Source organism: Lutra lutra, chromosome 3, assembly GCF_902655055.1.
Source record: "Lutra lutra chromosome 3, mLutLut1.2, whole genome shotgun sequence".
In the NCBI taxonomy this organism is placed as follows: Eukaryota; Metazoa; Chordata; class Mammalia; order Carnivora; family Mustelidae; genus Lutra; species Lutra lutra.
This window is the reverse complement of record NC_062280.1, coordinates 132742282-132763550: the sequence shown is the minus strand read 5'-3', so window position 1 is coordinate 132763550 and position 21269 is coordinate 132742282. Positions and strand designations below refer to the sequence as shown.

The window sequence follows — 21269 nt, the reverse complement described above, 5'->3', positions numbered from 1 at the left end:
CCTCATTTATAATTCTGACAGCATGCAGCTGCACTTGGTGTTGAAGTAGCTGGAAATTCATTTAGATTGGCCTCTTTGTCAATTACATTTTTGCTTAGTCTGTTAAAATGCAAACAGTTGCTTCATATTCATCATTAGGTTCATATCTCTCACTTTACATACTAATTTTATGTAAACGTCAATGCATGTTATTAGCTTCTCATTTCCCTTTCCAATATGCTGATGTTTGCATTTTAAATTAAATCCTTTTAGTGGATGCAGTGAAAAGTGTATTTGACTTGTAATTTTTTTTTTAAGTTTGTTCTTTCTCACTTACCTCAGACTCCAAATTCTGAATTACAACGACATATGTGAGTTTCTTTATTTGTAACAGTTGCACGGTCATTTGCACTGTTATTATTACCCACAGATTATTATGCCTAAATTTGGTTTCAGCTCATTGGTAGAGCTGTCAAGTGTAAATGTATGAGTGAGTGTGTATATGTCTGTGTGTGCATGATTATAATAAGTGTGTCTCTTTATGCATGTATGTATACCCACACAGACACGCACACACATATGCAAGAGCAGACAATGGATTAGCAGTTTTAATTATTTGCTTTCCAAATGGCCTTAATACATTAAAGAAGTCAGGATAATTAATAAGGAAAGTGGAATTGCAGTCCTATTTCTGCAAGTGGTTCACCTTGAGACTTGGCCTCATTTTCCCAATATTGCCTCTTTTTTCCCCAATTTTACACTATTTATGTTCCACTGTAGGTATGTAAATGTTGTGAAGGGTAAATGAAGAAATAACTTTAAAACCTTTAAACTCTTGGGAGAAAGATGTCCTGGGAATCCCAAGCATTGACTGATTTTGTTTCAATCAGATGCTGAAGGCTCAGTGAGGTCTGTGTTGGGGGTGAGCCATCCACGCCCCCCCACTTTGAAATAGGCTTTATTTTTATTTTTTTTACATTTTTATTTATTTATTTATTTTTAAAGATTTTATTTATTTATTTATTTAACAGATCACAAGTAGGCAGAGAGAGAGAGAGGAGGAAGCAGGCTCCCTGCTGAGCAGAGAGCCCGATGCGGGGCTCCATCCCAGGACCCTGGGATCATGACCTGAGCCGACTGCAGAGGCTTTAACCCACTGAGCCACCCAGGCGCCCCAAAATAGGCTTTATTTTTAGTTTAGTTTTAGGTTCACAGCAAAACTGAGCAGAAGGTACCAAGGTTTCCCATTTACCCCTTCCCTCAACACATGACCAGCCTCTCCCAGTGTCATCAGAGGGGCACAGGTGTGATGAAGCTGCACTGACTCTTCATTAGCACCGGAAGTCCAGAGTTTACGTTTGGGCTCGCTCTTGGTCTCGTGTGTTCTGTGGGTTTTGGACAACAGTGTAATGACATGTATGTACCATTGTGGTATCATCCAGAATAGTTTTATTGCCCTAAAAATCCTCTGTACTCTACTGTTTCATCGCCACCTAGCTCCTGCAAGCCACGAATCTATTTGCTGTCTTAAACAGGCATTCTTTTTTTTTTTTTTAAAGATTTTATTTATTTACCAGAGAGAGAGAGAGAGAGTACACACAAGCAGGCAGAGAGGCAGGCATAGGCAGCGAGAGAAGCAGGCACCCCGCCGAGCAAGGAGCCCGATGCGGGACTTGATCCCAGGACCCCGGGATCATGACCAGATCCAAAGGCAGCGGCTTAACCAACTGAGCCACCCAGGCGTCCCTAAACAGGCATTCTTTTAACATCTTGTGTGAATGTAAGTATGAGAGGGCTAGGGTATTTCCTGTCAGCAGTAACATCAATGCTATTCAGGTGTGTTGTCTCCTAGATATAAATAAGTTGATTTGTATGTCAGTTCTGTCTGTATTAGTAGTGAGTCCCTTTCTTTCTCAGCTCTCCTAAACCTTGACTTGCCCCCCTTTACTGTGGACACTGTCTGGAGCTGGAGTGTTTTGTTTTGTTTTGTTTTTAAAGGTTTTATTTATTTATTTGACACACACACAGAGAGATTACAATTAGGCAGAGAGGCAGGCAGAGAGAGAGGAGGAAGCAGGCTCCCTGAGGGGTAGAGACCCCAATGCGGCGCTCGATCCCAGGACCCTGAGATCATGACCTGAGCCGCAGGCAGAGGCTTAACCCACTGAGCCACCCAGATACCCCCAGAGCTGAAGTGTTAGGGCTGTTCCCAAGTCCTCACCAGAGTTAACCTCTCAGGAACAACGCCACACTTCGCCCCACAGTTAGGGAATCTCTAGCCACAATTTCCGGTCACCCAGTTCTCCTGGCAATATTTCTTCCCCTTGATGTGGTTTCATCGATTTCTTTCTGTAATTCACTGGCTTCTTCTGTGTCTCTTCCTATGGTGGTAAAAGTTTTAAATGAATTCTGGAATGACTCTAATGCATACTCTCTCTAAGGCTCCCCTCAGGCAAATAGTTTACTTGTTTTGTTGTTGTTGTTGTTTTCGAGTATCAGCCTAAAGATACCAGCTCCTGTTAAGGATATACCTATCGTATGCCCAGGATGTAACTTACCGTACTTACAGTTCTGTGCCTTGCTTTGTGCACTTAACAATACATCCTATCATACAGCTAGAACTAGTGTCCTTTTTATTGACTTCTTAGTATTCCTTCATATAAACATATTCTTGCTTATTTACCTATCTTTTATCGATGGGCTTTTATTGATAGGTTGTGACCAATCTTTGTTATAAGACACAATTTTGCAGTGAATATCCTTGGATTTGAGTTTTCTACCCATGTAGGAGAATCTTTGAAGGACAAATTCCCAGAAGTCATATTGCTGGATAGAGAGGTATAAGCATTAGATTCTTAAGAGCTGTGGCAGATCTTCATAGGTGTGGTACCAGTTTATACTCCCATCAGTAACATATGAGATGGGCTGTTTTCCTATACCCTCAACAAGACAGTGTTTTGTCTAATGTTTTGCTACTTGCCAACCTATTATGAAAAGAAGAGCATGTATCCACTTAAAGTTTTAATTTTCATCTTTTCATACAATTAAAATTGCATTGGTATTTCTTTTTCTATGTTTTGTTTCTTCAGAGTTTTTGACCTTTTTTCTACGAGATTGGGTTTTTTTTTTTAATTGACTTATAAGATTTTTTTTTCTTTTAGAGATATTAGCTTTTTGGGATATTAATTGAAAGTTTTCTTTCCTGGATTGTTCTTTATCTAGTGATGTTGTTTGTTATGTTTTTTGCCATGCAGATTGAAAAAAGTTGAAATAATGAAATGTATCAGCCTTTTCTTTTATGGTATGATTTTCTTTTTTTTTTTTTTTTTTAAGTTTATTTGTTTATTTGACAGAGATGGAGAGAGAGGGAGAGAGATCACAAGTAGGCAGAGAGGCAGGCAGGGGGAGAGGGGGAAGCAGGCTCCCCACTGAGCAGACCCCGATGTGGGGCTCGATCCCAGGACCCTGAGACCATGACCTGAGCTGAAGGCAGAGGCTTAACCCACTGAGCACACCCAGGCGCCCCATGATATGATTTTCATGCCTCCTGGGTCGTACTCTGAGATTATAAAGGTGTTTCCCTCATTTTCTTCTAGTGTTTTTATGTTTTCACTTAAAAAAGTATTCTGTTGAATGTCATATTAGTACAGTGTGTGAGGTAGGGGTTCAAGTTAAACTTTTTTCTAGGCTACTTCCTCATTTTTAAAAGTTTATATTTTGAAACTAATGTGGACTTATTAGAAGTGTTATAAAAATAAGAAGTTCTCATATGCCCTTCCCACCATGGAACATCATACATAACCATCACACAATGATCAAAAATAGATGTTACCTTTGGAACAATGGTAGTAACTGCAGGCTTTTTTTCAGCTTTCATCAGTTTCCCCCCTACTGGCCTTTTTTTTTGGTTCCAGAATCACATGTTGCATTCAGCTGTTCTGTCTTCTTTTTGTCTGCCAAGCTGTGACCGTTCTTCATTCTTTCCTTGTCTCTAATGACTTGGCCATTTTGAAGAGAAATGAAATTTTGGTCAGTCAGAGAATGTCCTTCAATTTGGGTGTAGCTGATGACTAGATTAAAGTTTGGTATTTGTGGCCAGAATTCCACAGAAATGATGCTATGTTCCCTTTGGTGCATCATTTCAGGGTACAGGGTGTTGCCGTGTCTTATTACTGGACAGATTAGCCATGATCAGTTGGTAAAGATGGTGTCTGCCACTTACCTTCACGCTGAAGTTACTATTTTCCCCATTTGCAAGGAATACATATTTGGGGGAGAAACTTTGAGACTATGTGAATATCTTGTTTCTCCTTCAATTTTGCCCATGAATTTTGGCATTTCCTGGTGGGTTTGCCTATAGCAATCACTGTGGCGCTGTTCGAATGGTGAATTTCTATTTCCCTCTTTACTTGTCTCATCCTTAAACATAGATGTGCTCTACTTTTCCTGTCTTTGGAGCTACTGTGATGTCATCAACTCTTATTATTTTAACCACCCTTTTAAGGCCCATTTCTTCCAAATAGTAATAAAACCTTTCTTCTTCACTCCTACCACCTGGATATACTTAACTGATACTCTAGTCCTCAGTCCTTTCTAACTCAGCCAGCATAAATATGACCTCATTCGGGTGCCTGGGTGGCTCAGTTGGTTGAGCAACCAACTGCCTTCGGCTCAGGTCATGATCCTGGAGTCCCGGGATCGAGTCCCGCATCGGGCTCCCTGCTCAGCGGGGAGTCTGCTTCTCCCGCCAACCTCTCTCCTCTCATGCTCTCTCTCTCATTCTCTCTCTCTCTCTCTCTCAAATAAATAAATAAAAAATCTTTAAAAAAAAATATGACCTCATTCTCATTCTCATTCTTTTCCACTACCCAGAATTCATTCCTCTTCTCATATTCCGGATCTTGTTAAATGGTGTCGCCATCTAACCTAACATCCCTCTTGACTTCTCTTTCCCTTCACCTGTCAAACCAAAGCTGTCACTAAATTGTGCTGGTCCTGCTTAAGACATTTCTTCCATCTGTCCTCTCCACCATCAGTGTTATAGTTTTCAAGTTCTCATCAGTGTTTTAGCAACGCTAGTATTTTTTACTGCAGGGGTGATACATTCTTATACAGTGAGCATTGTAGAAAATTTGAAGATGCAAGAATGTTTTTGTTTTTTTTTTTAAGATTTTTATTTATTTATATGACAGACAGAGATCACAAGTAGGCAGAAAGGCAGTCAGAGAGAGAGGAAGGGAAGCAGGCTCCCCGCTGAGCAGAGAGCCTGATGTGGGGCTCGATCCCAGGATCCTGGGATCATGACCTGAGCCGAAGGCAGAGGCTTTAACCCACTGAGCCACCCAGGCACCCCAAAAGATGCAAGAATGTTTAAAAAATTCAATAATAACTCTTCATATTCCTACCACTTGAGTCTTGTCTTCTCTTCCCTGCACTATTGCAATCGGCTCGTAAACTGAAAATACATATCTTAGTTTCTCTTTGACAATTTGCTTTTCTCTTATTTATGCAACCTGTATTTGTCCCTGCTTTTCCATTCCAGAGTCTGTCTTAGGTCAGATCCTTTAGGACACACATGTGTCCCAGATGGTAGTTTTTAAACCAGTTTTGTTGCCTATAACCCTGGCCACAGACAGACTCCTTTGTGCCATATGTTTGCTTCATAGTGGCTTTCCACTTAGTTGTAGAACACAGCCCCCAGTCTTTAAGGGATTTCTCTCAGTGACCCTGCTCCTTCCTGCTCCTTCAATTTTGTCCATTTCTCCCATTACCCACTGAGAGACTTAGCAGTGAGCTCAGCTGCATTCTTTGCTTGAGCTCTCCCATCTCTCCAGGCTCCCCTTCTCTCCTGGTAGGGCAGTAGATGGTGCTCTCCTGAAGGTACGTAATGTCATGGTTAAGTTATGGCTCTGGAGTCAGCCAAGCTGCCTTTGAATCCTAGCTCAGCCTTTGCTAGCCATGTGACCTTGAGCCAGCTGCCTCTGTCTCTGTACCTCATTGTGCCCTGTGATAAGTGGTGTATTAATACTTAGCTCATAGGATTGTGTTGAGGATTACAGGTTAAACAGCATGGGTTAGAACAGGATCTGCTACATGGCAGACATTAACATAACTTCTTCTGCCAATGGCGTCTCTATCCTCATCCCTCAGCCTACAGAGACACAAATCTCCCACAATCTAAAAAATTCTTGCCTTGGTCTTTCTGACCTGTCAAACCCAGAGGTCTCCTGTGATTAGAAATATCTTTTATGCTGTCTCTAGTTGTGTAGCTTCCAATCATACTTCAACTCCTTGATTAGCATCATGACATTATACTATACTTACTTAATTTTTACCAAAGTCTTTGCAAGTCAGGGAGCCATTGGAGTCCTCACCGCCTAGCGTGGTAGTTGTAAGTATGCAATAAATATTGTGGGAAGAAAGAGGAAAGAGAATGAACGGATGGAAGAACGGATGAGTGAATTAACGAAGGCGAGCCAGCATCACTACCCAACTGAAGTGGCCATTATAGGGCCACACGTGGTCTTTTAGTGGCCACACCAGTGATCTCTTAGGAATCCTTATCATCATTGCTGAAACTGGATCATTGGATGCTCACATCTGAATCTCTTCCAGTCACACACTTACCTTTCCATTTCTAAGGCATCAGGCACCTGATTTCTCTTCATTCCTTTCACTGGCTCCTCCATCTCTGGGCACTCTTTAGAGACTGGTGTTGCTCTGCATTTTTTCTTGTCCAATCGGGCATGTCTCCCAGAGTGTTTTCTTCGGTTGCATCTCTGCAGCTGCCATATGCATCACCCTCCAAACTCCAGGCTTATATTTCTAACTGCTTGCTGGAAATTTCCAACTAATTGGCTCCTAGGAACTTCAAATTTAGTATGCGCACAACCAAATTAGTATCTTCCCTTACCATCAGATCCAAACCTGGTTCCCTTCTTATTCTACGTATGGTGGTATATGAAAAGTCAACAAAATGGAAGTTCTGATGTCATCATTTCATTTTTGTCATTTTGACTCAGATTCCCTTGGTTCCCACATCTAGATAGTTGCCATTCTACCATCTAGTCAACTGATTCTATCTGCTAAGTACTCCTTATTGTGCCCACTCCTCTCTGCTCCTGATGCACATATGTAAAGCTCAATTCTCCATCTCCTCTCCTGGTCTGTTATACTAGCTTTCTCATCTTCTCTCTTCCCACATCCTACCTTCAGCCCTCCCTTTACACGGAAGCCAGTGCAAGCGTTCTGAATCCTGGTTCTGATCATGCACAAAAGCTTTGACCTTGGACCCTACCACAGTCTTACTCTAACTTGTTTGTCCATGGAAACATTTTTATTTTATTTTTTGAGAAAGACATAGTAATATCTCTCAGACTGTCTCTTTACTGTACCGTGTGATAGAGAATATTTTTATTTTATTTTTATCTGAATTGCTGTCCTCTTTCTTTTCTGCTAATGAAAAATCTTACCCTCACTTCCAAGGCCAGCATGAATTCCATTTCTTCTTTATTGATTGCTCAGTGGGAAGTGGGAAGTGATTTCCTTCTCTCCTGAGTTAGGGTTGCCGGACCCCTTACTTAGCAATTCTCACTTACTGCCTTGTGGTGAAGTCTTTTCATATACACATCTTGGTTTCTAAGCTCTTTTGAAGACAAGCTCATGACTTAGGAGTCTTTTAACTCCCAGAGTGGGAGTTAAAATTCAGATTTTGTACCTCCTATTGAAGATTTAGGAGTTTGTAGTTACTTTTTAGTTTTCATGGCTAATGCTGTATGTGCTTGTTGCAGTTTTGTTGTTTTTTAATTTTATTTTATTAAAATGTTTTTTTAATTTTTAAATTTTTTGCAGTTTTGTTATTTGTTATTCTGTTATGTCACTAGGAGAAAGTTTTAACAATGAGAATATACATTTTCATGGTTCCAAATACAGTTGGCCATGTTGCTTTCAAAAAAGGTTTTTACTGATTTTAATGGCACTAGTAATATATTCTAGTTTCTATATATTTTGTCTTTATCTTTTGTCATATATTTTGGTACCCTGTATTTTTGTAAATTATAACAAGCTTTGCCCAGTATAGTAACCCGTTGTTCTGTGTAGATCCTCAGTCTGTTTTTGCCTTTTTATTTTAGTTTCTCTACTTTTCAGAATACTTTTTAAATTTAAAAATTTGGATCTCTCATTTTTTTAATGTTATTTTTCTGTTGCTTTGAATTTGAGAACTTGACATTTTCTGTAGGTATGGCATACACATTCAAATTTTATTTTCTGGAAGCTTATTTTTATGTACTATGATATTATAAAAGAATTCCATGGAAGAATGATCCAAAGTGCCTTTGAGGAATCTTTTCTCTTGCCTTTAATAGCACTATCAAAATCTTCTTCTTAAATCAGTGCCTTTTAGATAGATTATGAAATGTCGTATATATTTGAGGTAGGCTCATTAAATATAATATCCAGAAGACAACTTTATATTTTGTTCTGTTAATAATATATTCATGTAGTTTTACTCAGTGTATTTTCAGAGGTCTCAATATATATTTGAGTCTTTACCACTTTTTTACTATAATTCACACTAGTAAATTTTAAGTCTGCAGCTTTTTTTTTTTTTTAAAGATTATTTATTTATTTATTTGAGAGACAGAGATCACAAGTAGGCAGAGAGAGAGGAGGAAGCAGGCTTCCCGCCAAGCAGAGAGCCCAATTCGGGGCTTGATCCCAGGACGCTGGGATCATGACTTGAGCTAAAGGCAGAGGCTTTAACCCACTGAGCCACCCAGGCACCCCAAGTCTACAACTTTTAATGAGAAACTTTATTACCTGGAAAATGAAATTTTTATAGGTATCTCTCAGCTAAGATTCTTCTGAATATGCCACATTTGGAACTTAAAGAAGTCCTAGAGGAAGTAGCAACCAGAGATTAGGTCATTTTCAGACTGAGGTCAAGTGATGTTATATAGGACATTTACAAGTCCCACCCTGAGCCAAAGAAAAAGCTCCAGCAGTAAGGGGAAAATAGAGCAAGCTTCTAGAATCTCCTAATATGTGATCTTGTGGAAGGATACCTTCCTAGCTCATTCATTATAGGCCTGGTCAACCAGGAAGCTGGTATCACATTCCTGGAAGTTTTCAGTAGTGACTTAGATAATTTCCTTTAAGTGGAAATCCTTTAATTTCATAATGGGAGCTGATGGCCAAATAGAATTAACTTTACAGGTTTTGAAATAATAAACTTTGTTAGAAAACATTTTTTTCTGTATTTTGAACAGTAGCAATATAATAAGTTTACAAATGCTTGTGTAATTTTTTTGAAAACAAAGTAAAACATAGAAACTTCAGGATCTCAAAAATAATCTAATATGCTTACACAGAAATCACTCCATTTCTCCAAGATCCCCAAAATACTTAGATCTTTCAGGGAAGAAATTAACATATTCTGTTATTTTAGTAAACATTGGTTGGATCCAAACATAATATCATGCTTTATTTCCTTTTTTTTTCTTTTTAACTGTCATTTTCTTGATTTTTATCTCTGCCTAAAAGCAGATACTAGTTTTTTGACTTTTATAAATGCTGCAGAAATCCAGACAGATGCTTCTTCTGCAGCTCTCTATTTGTTGGGATGTCTTGGACACCCAGACTATTAAATTTCAAGTTGAGAATCAGTCTTAACACAAAGATTTTTGGATTGAATAAACTGGAACAAAACCAGCAGTATGATAACCAACCAGCAAGTAAGTCATAATGTTTGGTAATTCCCAGCTCTACTTCTAAATTGACTGTTACACCATTTCCTTGAAACCATCTATGATCTTTCCATCTTGCCATCCTTATTAAACTTCACCTACAGTAAATAATCCCAAACTTTCAAAGCACATTTGGGGTCCTAAAATGCTGGTCCCCAATTCTGACCTGTGTGTGGGTCTTCCCCATATATCCACCAATCAAATCCAAGTGGTCACCTGTGCTTCTGATGGATTGGCCAATAGATAAGAGGTTCCCATGATCCCCCTCCTTTGGTTCAATTAATTTGCAAGAGTGGCTCACAGAACTTGGGAAAACATTTTACTTCCTGGATTACCAGTTTATTATAAAAGTATATAATTTAGGAACAGCCAGATGGAAGAGATGCATCAGGCAAGCCCTAGGGAAGGGGATTGGAGCCTCCATGTTCTCTGAGCTCACCACTCCCATTGAATATTCACCAACTGGAAGCTCTCTGGACCCTGTCCTTTTTTTTTTTTTAATGGATGCTTCATTACATAGGCACAAGTGATTAAATCACTGGATTCAGCTACTAGCCCCTCTCCCTTCTCTAAAGTCAGGGAGGTGGACTGAAATCTTCTACCCTCTCATCACACTGATGGTTCCCCTGGCATCCAGCCCCTATCCTCATGTGCTTTCCAGGCCTCCTTGTTAACATAAACTAAAATGTGGTTGAAAGGGGCTTGTTATGCATATCAAGATATCTTTATTGCTCTAATCACTTAGGAAATTCCAAGGGTTTTAGCAGCTCTGTGCCAGAAATAGTTTGAAGATCAAGTATAATTTTTTATTATAAATATAACATCAGACCATTTTGCTCAAATATACTTTGGTTTTGCTAAATTAACTTTTATTTTATTGTTGCAATATAAATTACACCATAAACCTTTGGGATGGCTTAGTGTATATAGGAAGTTTATTACAGGGATTACAAGTATTACTTTATTTTTTAATTTTTCAGTGGCCTTTAATACCCATATCTGTCAGGACTTGAATGCAACCTATTGATGATTTTCTAATCAAGAATATAACATATCCCTTAAGTTTTGGCCCCATTTAGGGAGAGATTAAACACTGGATACACAGAGCTATTTGACCAAATTAAGACTATGTATTCTTTCCATTCAGAACAATTACATTTGCTAATTTACAGTTGTTGATGATATTAGCACATTAATTAAAAAGTTATTTTCTAACAGATTCAGAAAATCAACTTTAAATTAAGACAAGGCAGTATTTCTAGAGGTGGGAAGAAGTTCAGAATTATGATTAAAAGAAAAGTTGTCAAAATGTGGGGTCAAATAAGTCTTTAATGTAAATATATTTGCAAAATGTAATAGAAGCTTTTTAGCATAAGGAAACCTGTCTTGTCTTATTGAATTCCTGAACAGTGTAGTGGATTCTAAATGGCAGCAGTGAGTGGTGTGTGATCTTGGCTCTGTCCTCTTCTGAAAGTGCTGTCGCTTTCCTTGTGGCACACTATCATTCTTTATTGGATCTCACACCCTTCCCCAAGATTCCTTTGCAGTCTTTGAATCTGGTAAGCCAGGCAGAGGAGACACTAAGGGACAGCACAGATTTAACACATGTTTCTTCCAGTCGTTGTTGCTAGAACCAAATCAGCATTACCTTCTCAAAGGTGTCATGCTTCAAATTTTTTTCAGTGTTCTTTAGGAAGATGTAAAAAAAGTGTTAATATTCTTTTTTTAACAAACCCACTCCACATTGTTAATGCAAGTACTTTAAAATTCCTAGCTTTCCTAATTATATATTTTTTTAAAGTTAAAAAGTTTTTTTGTTGTTGTTGGAGTGTAAACCGTTGGGTCCCCCAATAATGGGTCCATGGTCAAAGGAGTGAGACTGATAAAAAGCGAAGGTCAAGCAAAGCTTTATTTCGCACCAAGCATCAAGAATCAAACTGACCAGCCAGGGCCGTCCCTTGCAAAGAGGCGACCCCTCCCTGCCTTACAGACTAACTTTTATAGAGCAAAGGCCATGTGGTTGGGCCTGGCCATACACAGGTGGCCAATGAGATTGTAACACACAGAGAAAGCTGCACAGTCATGGTAGGTCACACACAGGTGGCCAATTGAATTACAGTTCACCCCATAGTAGCTATTTGAACTAGCCTATCACTTTGGTCAGAATTGGCGCCCAAAAGGCGGGGCCTCTGCTCCTTGGTAGCCAGGGAGACAGTATGCGCGCCCCACTGATTGGATGTCTCCACCTGGCCCGACTCATCCCTGCATTCTCTGCATTCCGGCTGTTATCTCTACCTGACCTGACCCACCCTTGTATTTGGGCTTTGTTACCTGGGACTGGTTTCCCGGACTTGCTTTTAAGTAAGTTGGAGGTGGGGGGAAGGGGGGCGGGGGGACAGGGTCAGTTTAAGTTTTACTGCATAAACAACAAAATGGCTGTTCAACCGAGGTGGGGCTGCTCTGGCTAAATAAGCGCTTACATAAACCACTCACTTTGTTTTGATATAAATTATTAGCTTAGGACATAAACTTACAAGTAATTAGACAGTTACATATCCCCGATTAGCACAGAATTCTGACAGACGGGTTTTACCTGCTCTATTTTGGGCTATGTGTGCCTTGTTGAGGACCATTTGGGGCCCCCTCATATTGAGATGGACCCAAGGTGACATCTGCTGGTAACTAGCTAGGAACAATTAACACCTTATAATGTACGACCTGCTCACGGATTTCTAGTAATTTTGTTTTTTAATTTTCCTTTCAGGCTTACTGCACAATCAGGATAATGCAGCCTTAGAGGGGGTTTCCATTTGTGTAGAAGTTTTGTATTTGAGATTACTCTGACCTCTGTCATCTAATTTGATCTTCACAAAAACAGGGTGAGATGAGTCTCCATTGAAATAGGCTTCATCAGATACACAGATAAACTACCACTGAGGAGACTAAGGGACTTGCCCGACATCTTAAGAGGCCAGAGCTCAGACTTCCATTTCTCTTCCCATCAGAACATTCCCCCATCTCCACAAAGCCTCAGAAGCACCACTGTCTTGGGAACCCCATGCATATGTTTTTTTTTTTTTTTTTTTTAAAAGATTTTATTTATTTATTTGTCAGAGAGAGAGAGGGAGAGAGAGCGAGCACAGGCAGACAGAATGGCAGGCAGAGGCAGAGGGAGAAGCAGGCTCCCTGATGAGCAAGGAGCCTGATGTGGGACTCGATCCCAGGACGCTGGGATCATGACCTGAGCCGAAGGCAGCTGCTTAACCAACTGAGCCACCCAGGCGTCCCCATGCATATGTTTTTGATATCTACATACATCTTAAGAAAAGCATGGTCGGGACCAGTAATAACCTGCTAGGTGAATAGAGAAGGGGTTTGCTGAATTTACTATTTGCGCAACTTATAGTAAGACAATATATAAACACCCACTAGAATGTATTCTAAAAGCACTTACAGAGTAAATGTTTAACATGTAAAACGATGCTTTCTTATTTTTGAAACCCTGGTTCAATTATTTTTATGTGGCTACTGTGGCTTTGGATGCTTGCACTAGTAATTTAAAAATAGGACAAGGATTTAGATAAAAGTAAATGGGCTGTGTAGGATTAGTCCTAGGTCACTTTACCTGCAATTATGAAAGATTTTTAGCATTTTAACTACTCCCTGTTATAAAGAGTAACACACAAAAAAGCCATTATAAAATCTTTAACTTCAAAATGCACTGACCTAACTTTATGAAATATTTACATATATACATATATATATACATTCATTTTATGATTTATCATCACTTGGTACGTGTGTTACTTTCTTTTTTGTGTGAGCCACATCTACTTAATAGAGTACTTTCATTAAACAATTCTGTGTTAAGGAGCCATTTTTAATAAAATCTAATTTAATTAATTTCTTTCTTCCTTCTTTTTTTTTTTTTTTTTACCCCCAGCTTTACTGGAGTAAAGCTAACAAAACTGTAAGATATTTAAAGCTTACCTCGTGATGATTTGATATATGTATATATTGTGAAAGATTCCCTCCACCAAGTTAATTAACATATCCATTATTTATTATTTATTTATCTTTTTTCTTTTTTTGAGAAAACACTTAAGTTCTACTCTCAGCAAATTTCAGTTATACCACAGTATATAGTCACCATGTTATTCATTAGATCCTCGAACCTTATTCATTTTATGTAATTACATTTATTTTAGAGTCAGTTTCTGAAGCTACAGTTTATAAGTTAACCATTCTCAGAACTTTTTATCTGTAAACAAACATGAATTGGCTTCCTGGTGTATGCGGATCACTGTGCTTGGCCCGGTGTGGATGGGAGGACAGGCAGTGTGGTTGTTATGGGATTCGGGTCCTTGGACCCAGCAACAGTAGAAATGAGACCGGACCCAGTGTTTAAAAGCACAGGCAGATCAAAAGAAATCAAATCTTGCTATTTGCGATGACGTGGATGGAACTAGAGGTTATTATGCTTAGCGAAGTAAGTCAGTCAGAGAAAGACAACTATCCTATGATCTCTCTGATTATGAGGATGTGGAGATGCAATGTGGGGGGTTTGGGGGGTAGGAAAAGAATAAATGAAACAAGATGGGATCGGGAGGGAGACAAGCCATAAGAGACTTTTTTTTTTTTTTAAAGATTTTATTTATTTATTTGACAGACAAAGATCACAAGCAGGCAGAGAAGCAGTCAGAGAGAGACGGAAGCAGGCTCCCCGCCAAGCAGAGAGCCCAATGTGGGGCTGGTCCTGGGATCATGACCTGAACTGAAGGCAGAGGCTTTAACCCACTGATCCACCCAAGTGGCCCCCATAAGAGACTCTTAATCTCACAAAACAAACTGAGGGTTGCCAGGGGAGGGTGGTAGGGAGAGGGAGGTGGGGTTATGGACATTGGGGAGCCTATGTGCTATGGTGAGTGCTGTGAAGTGTGTAAACCTGGCGATTCACACACCTGTACCCCTGGGGCTAATAATACATTGTATGTTTATAAAAATAATAAATAAAAGCACAGGCAGCTGCAGCTGAAGGGACACACAGTCAGTACAAAGGTGTCAGACTGACTCCCCGAACAACAGCTCGAAAGGACACCGTTTAAAGTGTGTAGGGCCGGAAATCCTGGGAATGGGGAACTCAGGCCTGGTGGACAGACAATGCTGCTTCAAACAGCTAATGTTTCATTTGCATGTTAAGTCTCCACCTCCTGGGTGTGATTTTTAGCATTGCAATGAGGTAAAGGTAACTGCTGGTCACACCAAGTTGTCCATCTTGGTGGGGGGGGCTGATTTGTGATTAAACTCTAACTGGTCTGGGTGGTTTGGGTCGGGTGGCTCTTCTGGCAAACATCCATTATTGCTTGAGGGGCAGTCTTGGTTTCCTTCAGGGGATGCTGTGCTCCCTGGGGCTTTTGCCTGATTAAGAGATAAGCAGGAAAGAAGTACCTAAGGAGGAACGTGGGAAAGAGGATGGTGGGTCCAAGCAGGTGAGCAGCAGCAGGTGAGATCTTGGTCTAGCTGGTGACAGAACTTTTGCTTGTTATTGGAATTTTACTTGAATTTACAAAATGTTCAGCACACATTCCCATCAAAATTATAAATTCATAGCTTTTTAAAAATTTTTAAATTTGAGTATAATTAACATACAATGTTGCATTACTTCCAGGTGTACAACATAGTGATTCAGCTTCTCTATACCTTTGTCATGCTGTGCTCAGCACAACTGTAGCTCCCATCTATCACCATACAGTGAATTACAGAACTATTCTAAGAAGCTGTTTTCTGATCCACTTTAAGTTTTCAAATTGTGTTATTTACATTATTCCTAAATGTAGGTACCTCTGATTTTGAAGTTTCCTGCAAATATAAATAGCCCCAAATCCCAAAGAATACTTTTTTTAAAAAATTCAATTTTATTCCTGATGTCTATTCAATGTCTGTATTTCTGTCAGAAAAAGCAGTTGATAAATGAAGAAAGGGAAGAATGATGATTTTTTCCCCCTCTAGGGTATCAATCTGGTGTTGACAGAGCCAGATTAGAAGTAAAAAAAAAAATCATTCTTTTCTATAATTGTTAGTCATGCTTCCATTGTTCAGAAAGTCAAAACTTGCTCTCACTTCTGGTAGAAAAGGAAAAATCAGAGACTAGGAAGAAGGAAATGAGTTCACCTTAGTGTAAATTTAATATATTTCCCTCTTCCGGGGCGCTTGAGTGGCTCAGTGGGTTAAACCTCTGCCTTCAGCTCAGGTCATGATCTCAGGGTCCTGGGATTGAGCCCCGCGTTGGTGTGGGGGGGTCTCTGCTCAGTGGGAAGCCTGCTCCCCCCCCCACCGCCTGCCTCTCTGCCTACTTATGATCTCTGTCAAATAAATAATTTTAAAAATAAATAAAATAAATATATTTCTGTCTTCCTAGGAGAGAGCTATGTGTGTGGGTCAATAGAGCCCTTTAAGAAACTGGAGTACACCAAGAACGTGAATCCCAACTGGTCTGTGAATGTCAAGACCACCTCGGCTTCCCGGGCAGTGTCCTCACTGGCCACTGCCAAGGGGAGCCCATCAGAGGTGCGGGAGAATAAGGATTTCATCCGGCCTAAGCTGGTCACCATCATCCGAAGTGGGGTGAAGCCACGGAAAGCTGTCAGGATTCTGCTGAACAAGAAAACCGCTCATTCCTTTGAGCAGGTTCTCACTGACATCACCGATGCCATCAAGCTGGACTCGGGAGTGGTGAAACGCCTGTACACCCTGGACGGGAAACAGGTAAGAGGGGTGCCGTGGGATGACTTCGACTTTACAGGAAAGAATCAGGTTGTTGGGGGATCTGTGTGGCATGGGGTGTCGGATGGGGGAGGGAATGTGAAACATGCATTTTGCTGAAGTTGAGGAAGTTGGCTCACGTGTTTAACAAATACATAGCTGTTGATCTCCATCCAGACCGAGGGTAGAGGTAGACAGAATTAACGATAGGAATAAAGCGAAATACCTATCTCTGAAGCTTAAATGATTACTCACAGACTTCTGTTTTTTCAGTTATTAATTACTTAACATAAAGGTGCTTTTTTGTCTTCTGTTTTCAATTTTTTTCAGGTAGTAATGTATTACAGCCTTAAGCATGACTGAGACATAACCTCTGACCATTAGAGAAAAATCTAATTTCCTTTCTTTGGTTTAAATAATACTTTATGTCTCAGTAATGTTCACTAGAGAGATTTAAATTTTATGGATTTTACAGTACATATCAAAAGGATGAAATATTTCCATCTGAACAGCTTTAAGAGGCATATTTCTAGAATATTATACATCTTGTACTGAAAACATAGTTTCAGAATTAATAGTGAAGGGGTGTGTTTCTTTAGCTATGGAATGGTCATTGGTTGACTTGGATGAGAGGGCATTTAAATGTGAGTTGCTCAGGTGAACTTAAAGGGAAGTCTTGTGTGGACTTTTATAAAGGTTTGACAGAACCCTGATAGTGGGGGGGGGGTGTATCTATATATATATAATATATAGATATATGTATAGATATGTAGATATCACTGATACTTACTGATATATGTAGAGTGCAAGTTGCTGGTCTTTCAGAGTTTATGTGTCTTTTTGTTTAAGATGATAATTTTTAGCGTACTATCTTTGCTTGAAATTTAGTTTTCAATGTACATCTGCCCGCATGGTTTTTAAAAATTATTTTGAGGGATAATTTGTATGTAGAGTACATATTAAAAATCAATACTAGATTCATAAATTAGAAGGTTAATCTTTAAAAAATAAAGGATTAATCTTTATTAAATAGAAGACAAGTTCTTGAAGGCTAACAAGCATTCAAATTTTATGAATTAGAAATAGATGCAATTACTAGAAAGAGTGTTAGTCATGAAAGAATTCCTCCCCTAGGGAGCCATTCAAATGCTCTAAATTACAAAATTCATTAGGAAAGAAGGAATATCTGCCAGTTGTTCATTTATATTCACCAGTCTTCTGCTTGTCTCATAAAACTTGTCTCCTCTAAGTGTCACGTGAAGAATAATTCTGAGGGATGAAATTCTCAGTCTTCTAGATCTAAGCGGTCGTAGCCTGAATGTCATTGATCAAAAAGTCCATTGCTAGCTTGTGAATTACAGCAACATAAGAGAGCAAGGCTCACATTTAAACATTTGAGCCCATTGGTGGTTCCTTTTGTAACAAGTCACTCAACCATCTTGTAGTTCTGCATTTTTGTATATTGGAGTTTCTCAAGATGACAGGTTACCCATTTTCACAAAAAGTAAAATACACAACAATGAATACAAATTGATATACCTTCCTCTTCTCCCCTCGCTTCAGAATTTTGGGGGTTCCAAAGTACTACACACTGAACCTAAAAACAAGCTTTAGCTATATTAGCTAAGTTCTACCATCAGCTCATCATTTGTTTATTCCAAGAATGAATTCCTAAACTAGGTACGATGATGTTCTCAATCGTTTTCTTCTTTTTAGGAGTTTAATCTAGTGTCTGTATTTTATAATAGCTGCTTTTGCTGTTGTTTACATGTAAATAATACAATGTAATGGAAAAGAATCTAAGGTTTAATGCCAAAAGACCACAATTCAAATCTTGGTTTGGCCAGATTATTTATGTTTTCAGCAAATCACTTCACTGAGCCTCGTACTTATCAATAAAACGTAGATAAAATGATCACTTCTGTTTCATAGAGTGCTTGTGGGGACAACTATAATAATACATGTGAAAGCAATTTTGAACTATAATAATAATGATCATAGCTTTATTTGCATTATTCTAAATGTTTTGCATGTATTAACATGTTTAATCCTCATAACAGTTGATTCCAATCCCCATTTAACAGAGGAGGATGCCAAGGCACAGAACTTGTTATTAAAAAAAAAAATGTCCAAGACCACACAGTTGTAAATGGCAGAATTGGAATTTGAACCTGTCTCTCTCCAGAGATTATGCTCTTAACCACTGTACCATAGAAGATTATATTAAAACACTAAAGAGGGGCGCCTGGGTGGCTCAGTGGGTTAAGCCGCTGCCTTCGGCTCAGGTCATGATCCCAGGGTCCTGGGATCGAGTCCTGCATCGGGCTCGCTGCTCAGCAGGAAGCCTGCTTCCCTTCCTCTCTCTCTGCCTGCCTCTCTGCCTACTTGTGATCTCTCTCTGTCAATAAATAAATAAAATCTTTAAAAAAAAAAAATAAAACACTAAAGAGATGTGCATGTAATGTACGTGTACTGAGAAAGAATTTTCAAGTGAGTAATTTGTCCAGGGACTATCATCTGAAAGTTTTCTGCTTTGTATTATTTTCCTGTGGTCATTCTGCTGATGATTTTATTCAGAAGGGTGTGTGTGTGTGTGTGTGTGTGTGTGTGTAGCATTCGATTTGCTGTTGTGGCATGTTCTCTTCATAGCAGGAGTGGTGAAAAGCTGCAGAGGAATTGGAAGATAGAGTGGAAAGAATATAAAGACTTTTTGCTTGGGTTCCCAGTAGGAGCAAAGATGCTTTCTCCTGGAGCCCCGGAGTCTTTAGAATCATTTCTACTCATAAGGGAAATCCGCCCCCACGAGAGGTTTGTTAGAGTAGTGTGCTTTGACAGCCTTGGCAGAGACCAGGGCTTGATAGGCCTCTGAGAATGAGCCACTTTCCTCCCAGCCAGGTGGACTGGCAGCCCATGCCTCTGCCATTTCACCTTGCCCATGGTCTGTGTGCTGTCAGCAGGATGTTATCCTTAAGATCACTCCTCTCACCTCCTTTTTGTTTGGATCGTGTAACAACTCTTGTATCAACTCCAAAAGCGCTATGGGAAATCCAGTGCCCAGTAAAGCTTTTAAAGGTAATTTTCTTTTTTGTATTGAGGAAATAGAACTGCTTAAAAATTAATAGGTTGAGTGCGTTGAATAAATGTGTAGAGAGCAAGTGATGTATGGGGCAGGGATGGCTTTTCAGATCGCCTTCAGGCAGCTTGTGGATGTATCTGTGGGATGGAGACTCATGACTCTGGGCTCTTTGACAACAGAACAGTGACAAATGAACAGTGAGAGCACGTGCCTGCTGTTGCATCAGCCACCCAGGAATGGGCGCTGGAAGGTGGAGACCACAGGCCCTTCTTACGTGCTCCTCCTACCACTTGACTTCCTTGCTCAGTTGCCTTTGGGTGTGCTTTAGGCCTTAACCAAGAGTTCATTATACAGTGCTTTTGTTGTTGTTGTTGTTGTGTTGAGGTTTTTAGGCCCAGATAAGGAAATCAACATACTGGAAATACTGCAAGGTGTAGAGAACATTTTGTAGGAAGCTGCAGTTTCCCCAGCTGACCGTTGAGGCTCATAAGCAGCCTGCTGGTGCGCAGACCCTTTCTTAATCATTTCAAGTCCGTCCTTTATTCAGGGGCACTGAAGCTTCAGTAAATGGTTGCTGCAAACTTGCCTCCTCCTCCTCCTCACATCTTTCAGGAGGCCTCTGCTCACCCTGTGATCAGGCACTCTTGCCAGCACGGCTGGGAGGTCAAGGAAATGCTTGCCTCGTCTTCATTTCAGTGATGCATTATTTATCTGGGCCTCAATCAAGGGCCCCCAAAGAAGGAAAAGAGGCCATTTTCTAGCTGACGGTTCTAATCACATTCCTTTTCTCCATATTCGAAGGGAGCTTTTGCAGGGTATGAGAATCTTTTCCTCTTGCCTCAGTCCAGGCACTGGAAGGTGGGAATTTTCTGTGGGTTATTCACTCACCCGGCCAAGCAGCCACTCCCAGAGGTTGTTTAGGGTATGACTATTTAGTGATTGAAATCAACCCAAAAGGTACAAAATTTGCTACAAAAGATAGTCATATATCTCCTGACTCCTTTTTCGGAACAGCTGATCTGGCTGTCTTGAGCTGTTCAGTCTTCTAAATCTGTGATTACTGGATCCTTGCTTAGAAATATAAATAGCGGTGGGGCACCTGGGTGGCTTAAGTGGATTAAAGCCTCTGCCTTCGGCTCAGGTCATGGTCCCGGGGTCCTGGGATCGAGCCCCGCATCAGGCTCTCTGCTCGATGGGGAGCCTGCTTCCTCCTCTCTCTCTGCCTATCTCCTCTGCCTACTTGTAATCTCTGTCTGTCAAATAAATAAATAAAAATCTTAAAAAAAAAAAAAAAGAAACATAAACAGCGGTAAGCAAGTCTTAGAATAGCCAGTGCCAAAGCAGGTAATTTATACCGTCAAAATCACAGATAAGGCACTTCCCAATGACCGCCCCTCCGCACTGAAATAGAGCAATGATAAATTGAGTTGCTCTTTAAGTAGAAAAGGTATGCACACGCCCATGCTGTCTACCCTCGGTATTGCAGATCTATATAAAACAGCAGCATCCGTTAGTAGCCCAGGAGAAATGAGATGTTACATTTTCATCTTACAGACATGTCACGTAGGTTGTGCACTTTGTAAAATCCCCCGTTGCTAGCGTGCTGGAGTGAGCAAGCGGCTTGTTGTCTTCCTAATAGAGAACACAGGGGGAGTCACTGAGCTAGAGTGAAGGTACTCATAAACTGGTTTAGACTGGTAAACCGT

The 21269-nt window shown here is 40.0% G+C and overlaps 1 protein-coding gene across 5 annotated transcripts in view; it reads left to right on the top strand.

Moving 5' to 3' along the window:
- DCLK1 (doublecortin like kinase 1) overlaps positions 1-21269 on the top strand; it is a 353945-nt gene that overhangs the window by 8021 nt on the left and 324655 nt on the right. For all 5 annotated transcript variants that reach the window (XM_047723162.1, XM_047723164.1, XM_047723163.1 and 2 more), the window contains exon 3: positions 16144-16490. In XM_047723162.1, coding sequence (XP_047579118.1) covers positions 16144-16490 — 347 coding nt within the window. The remainder of the gene's footprint in view (positions 1-16143; positions 16491-21269) is intronic.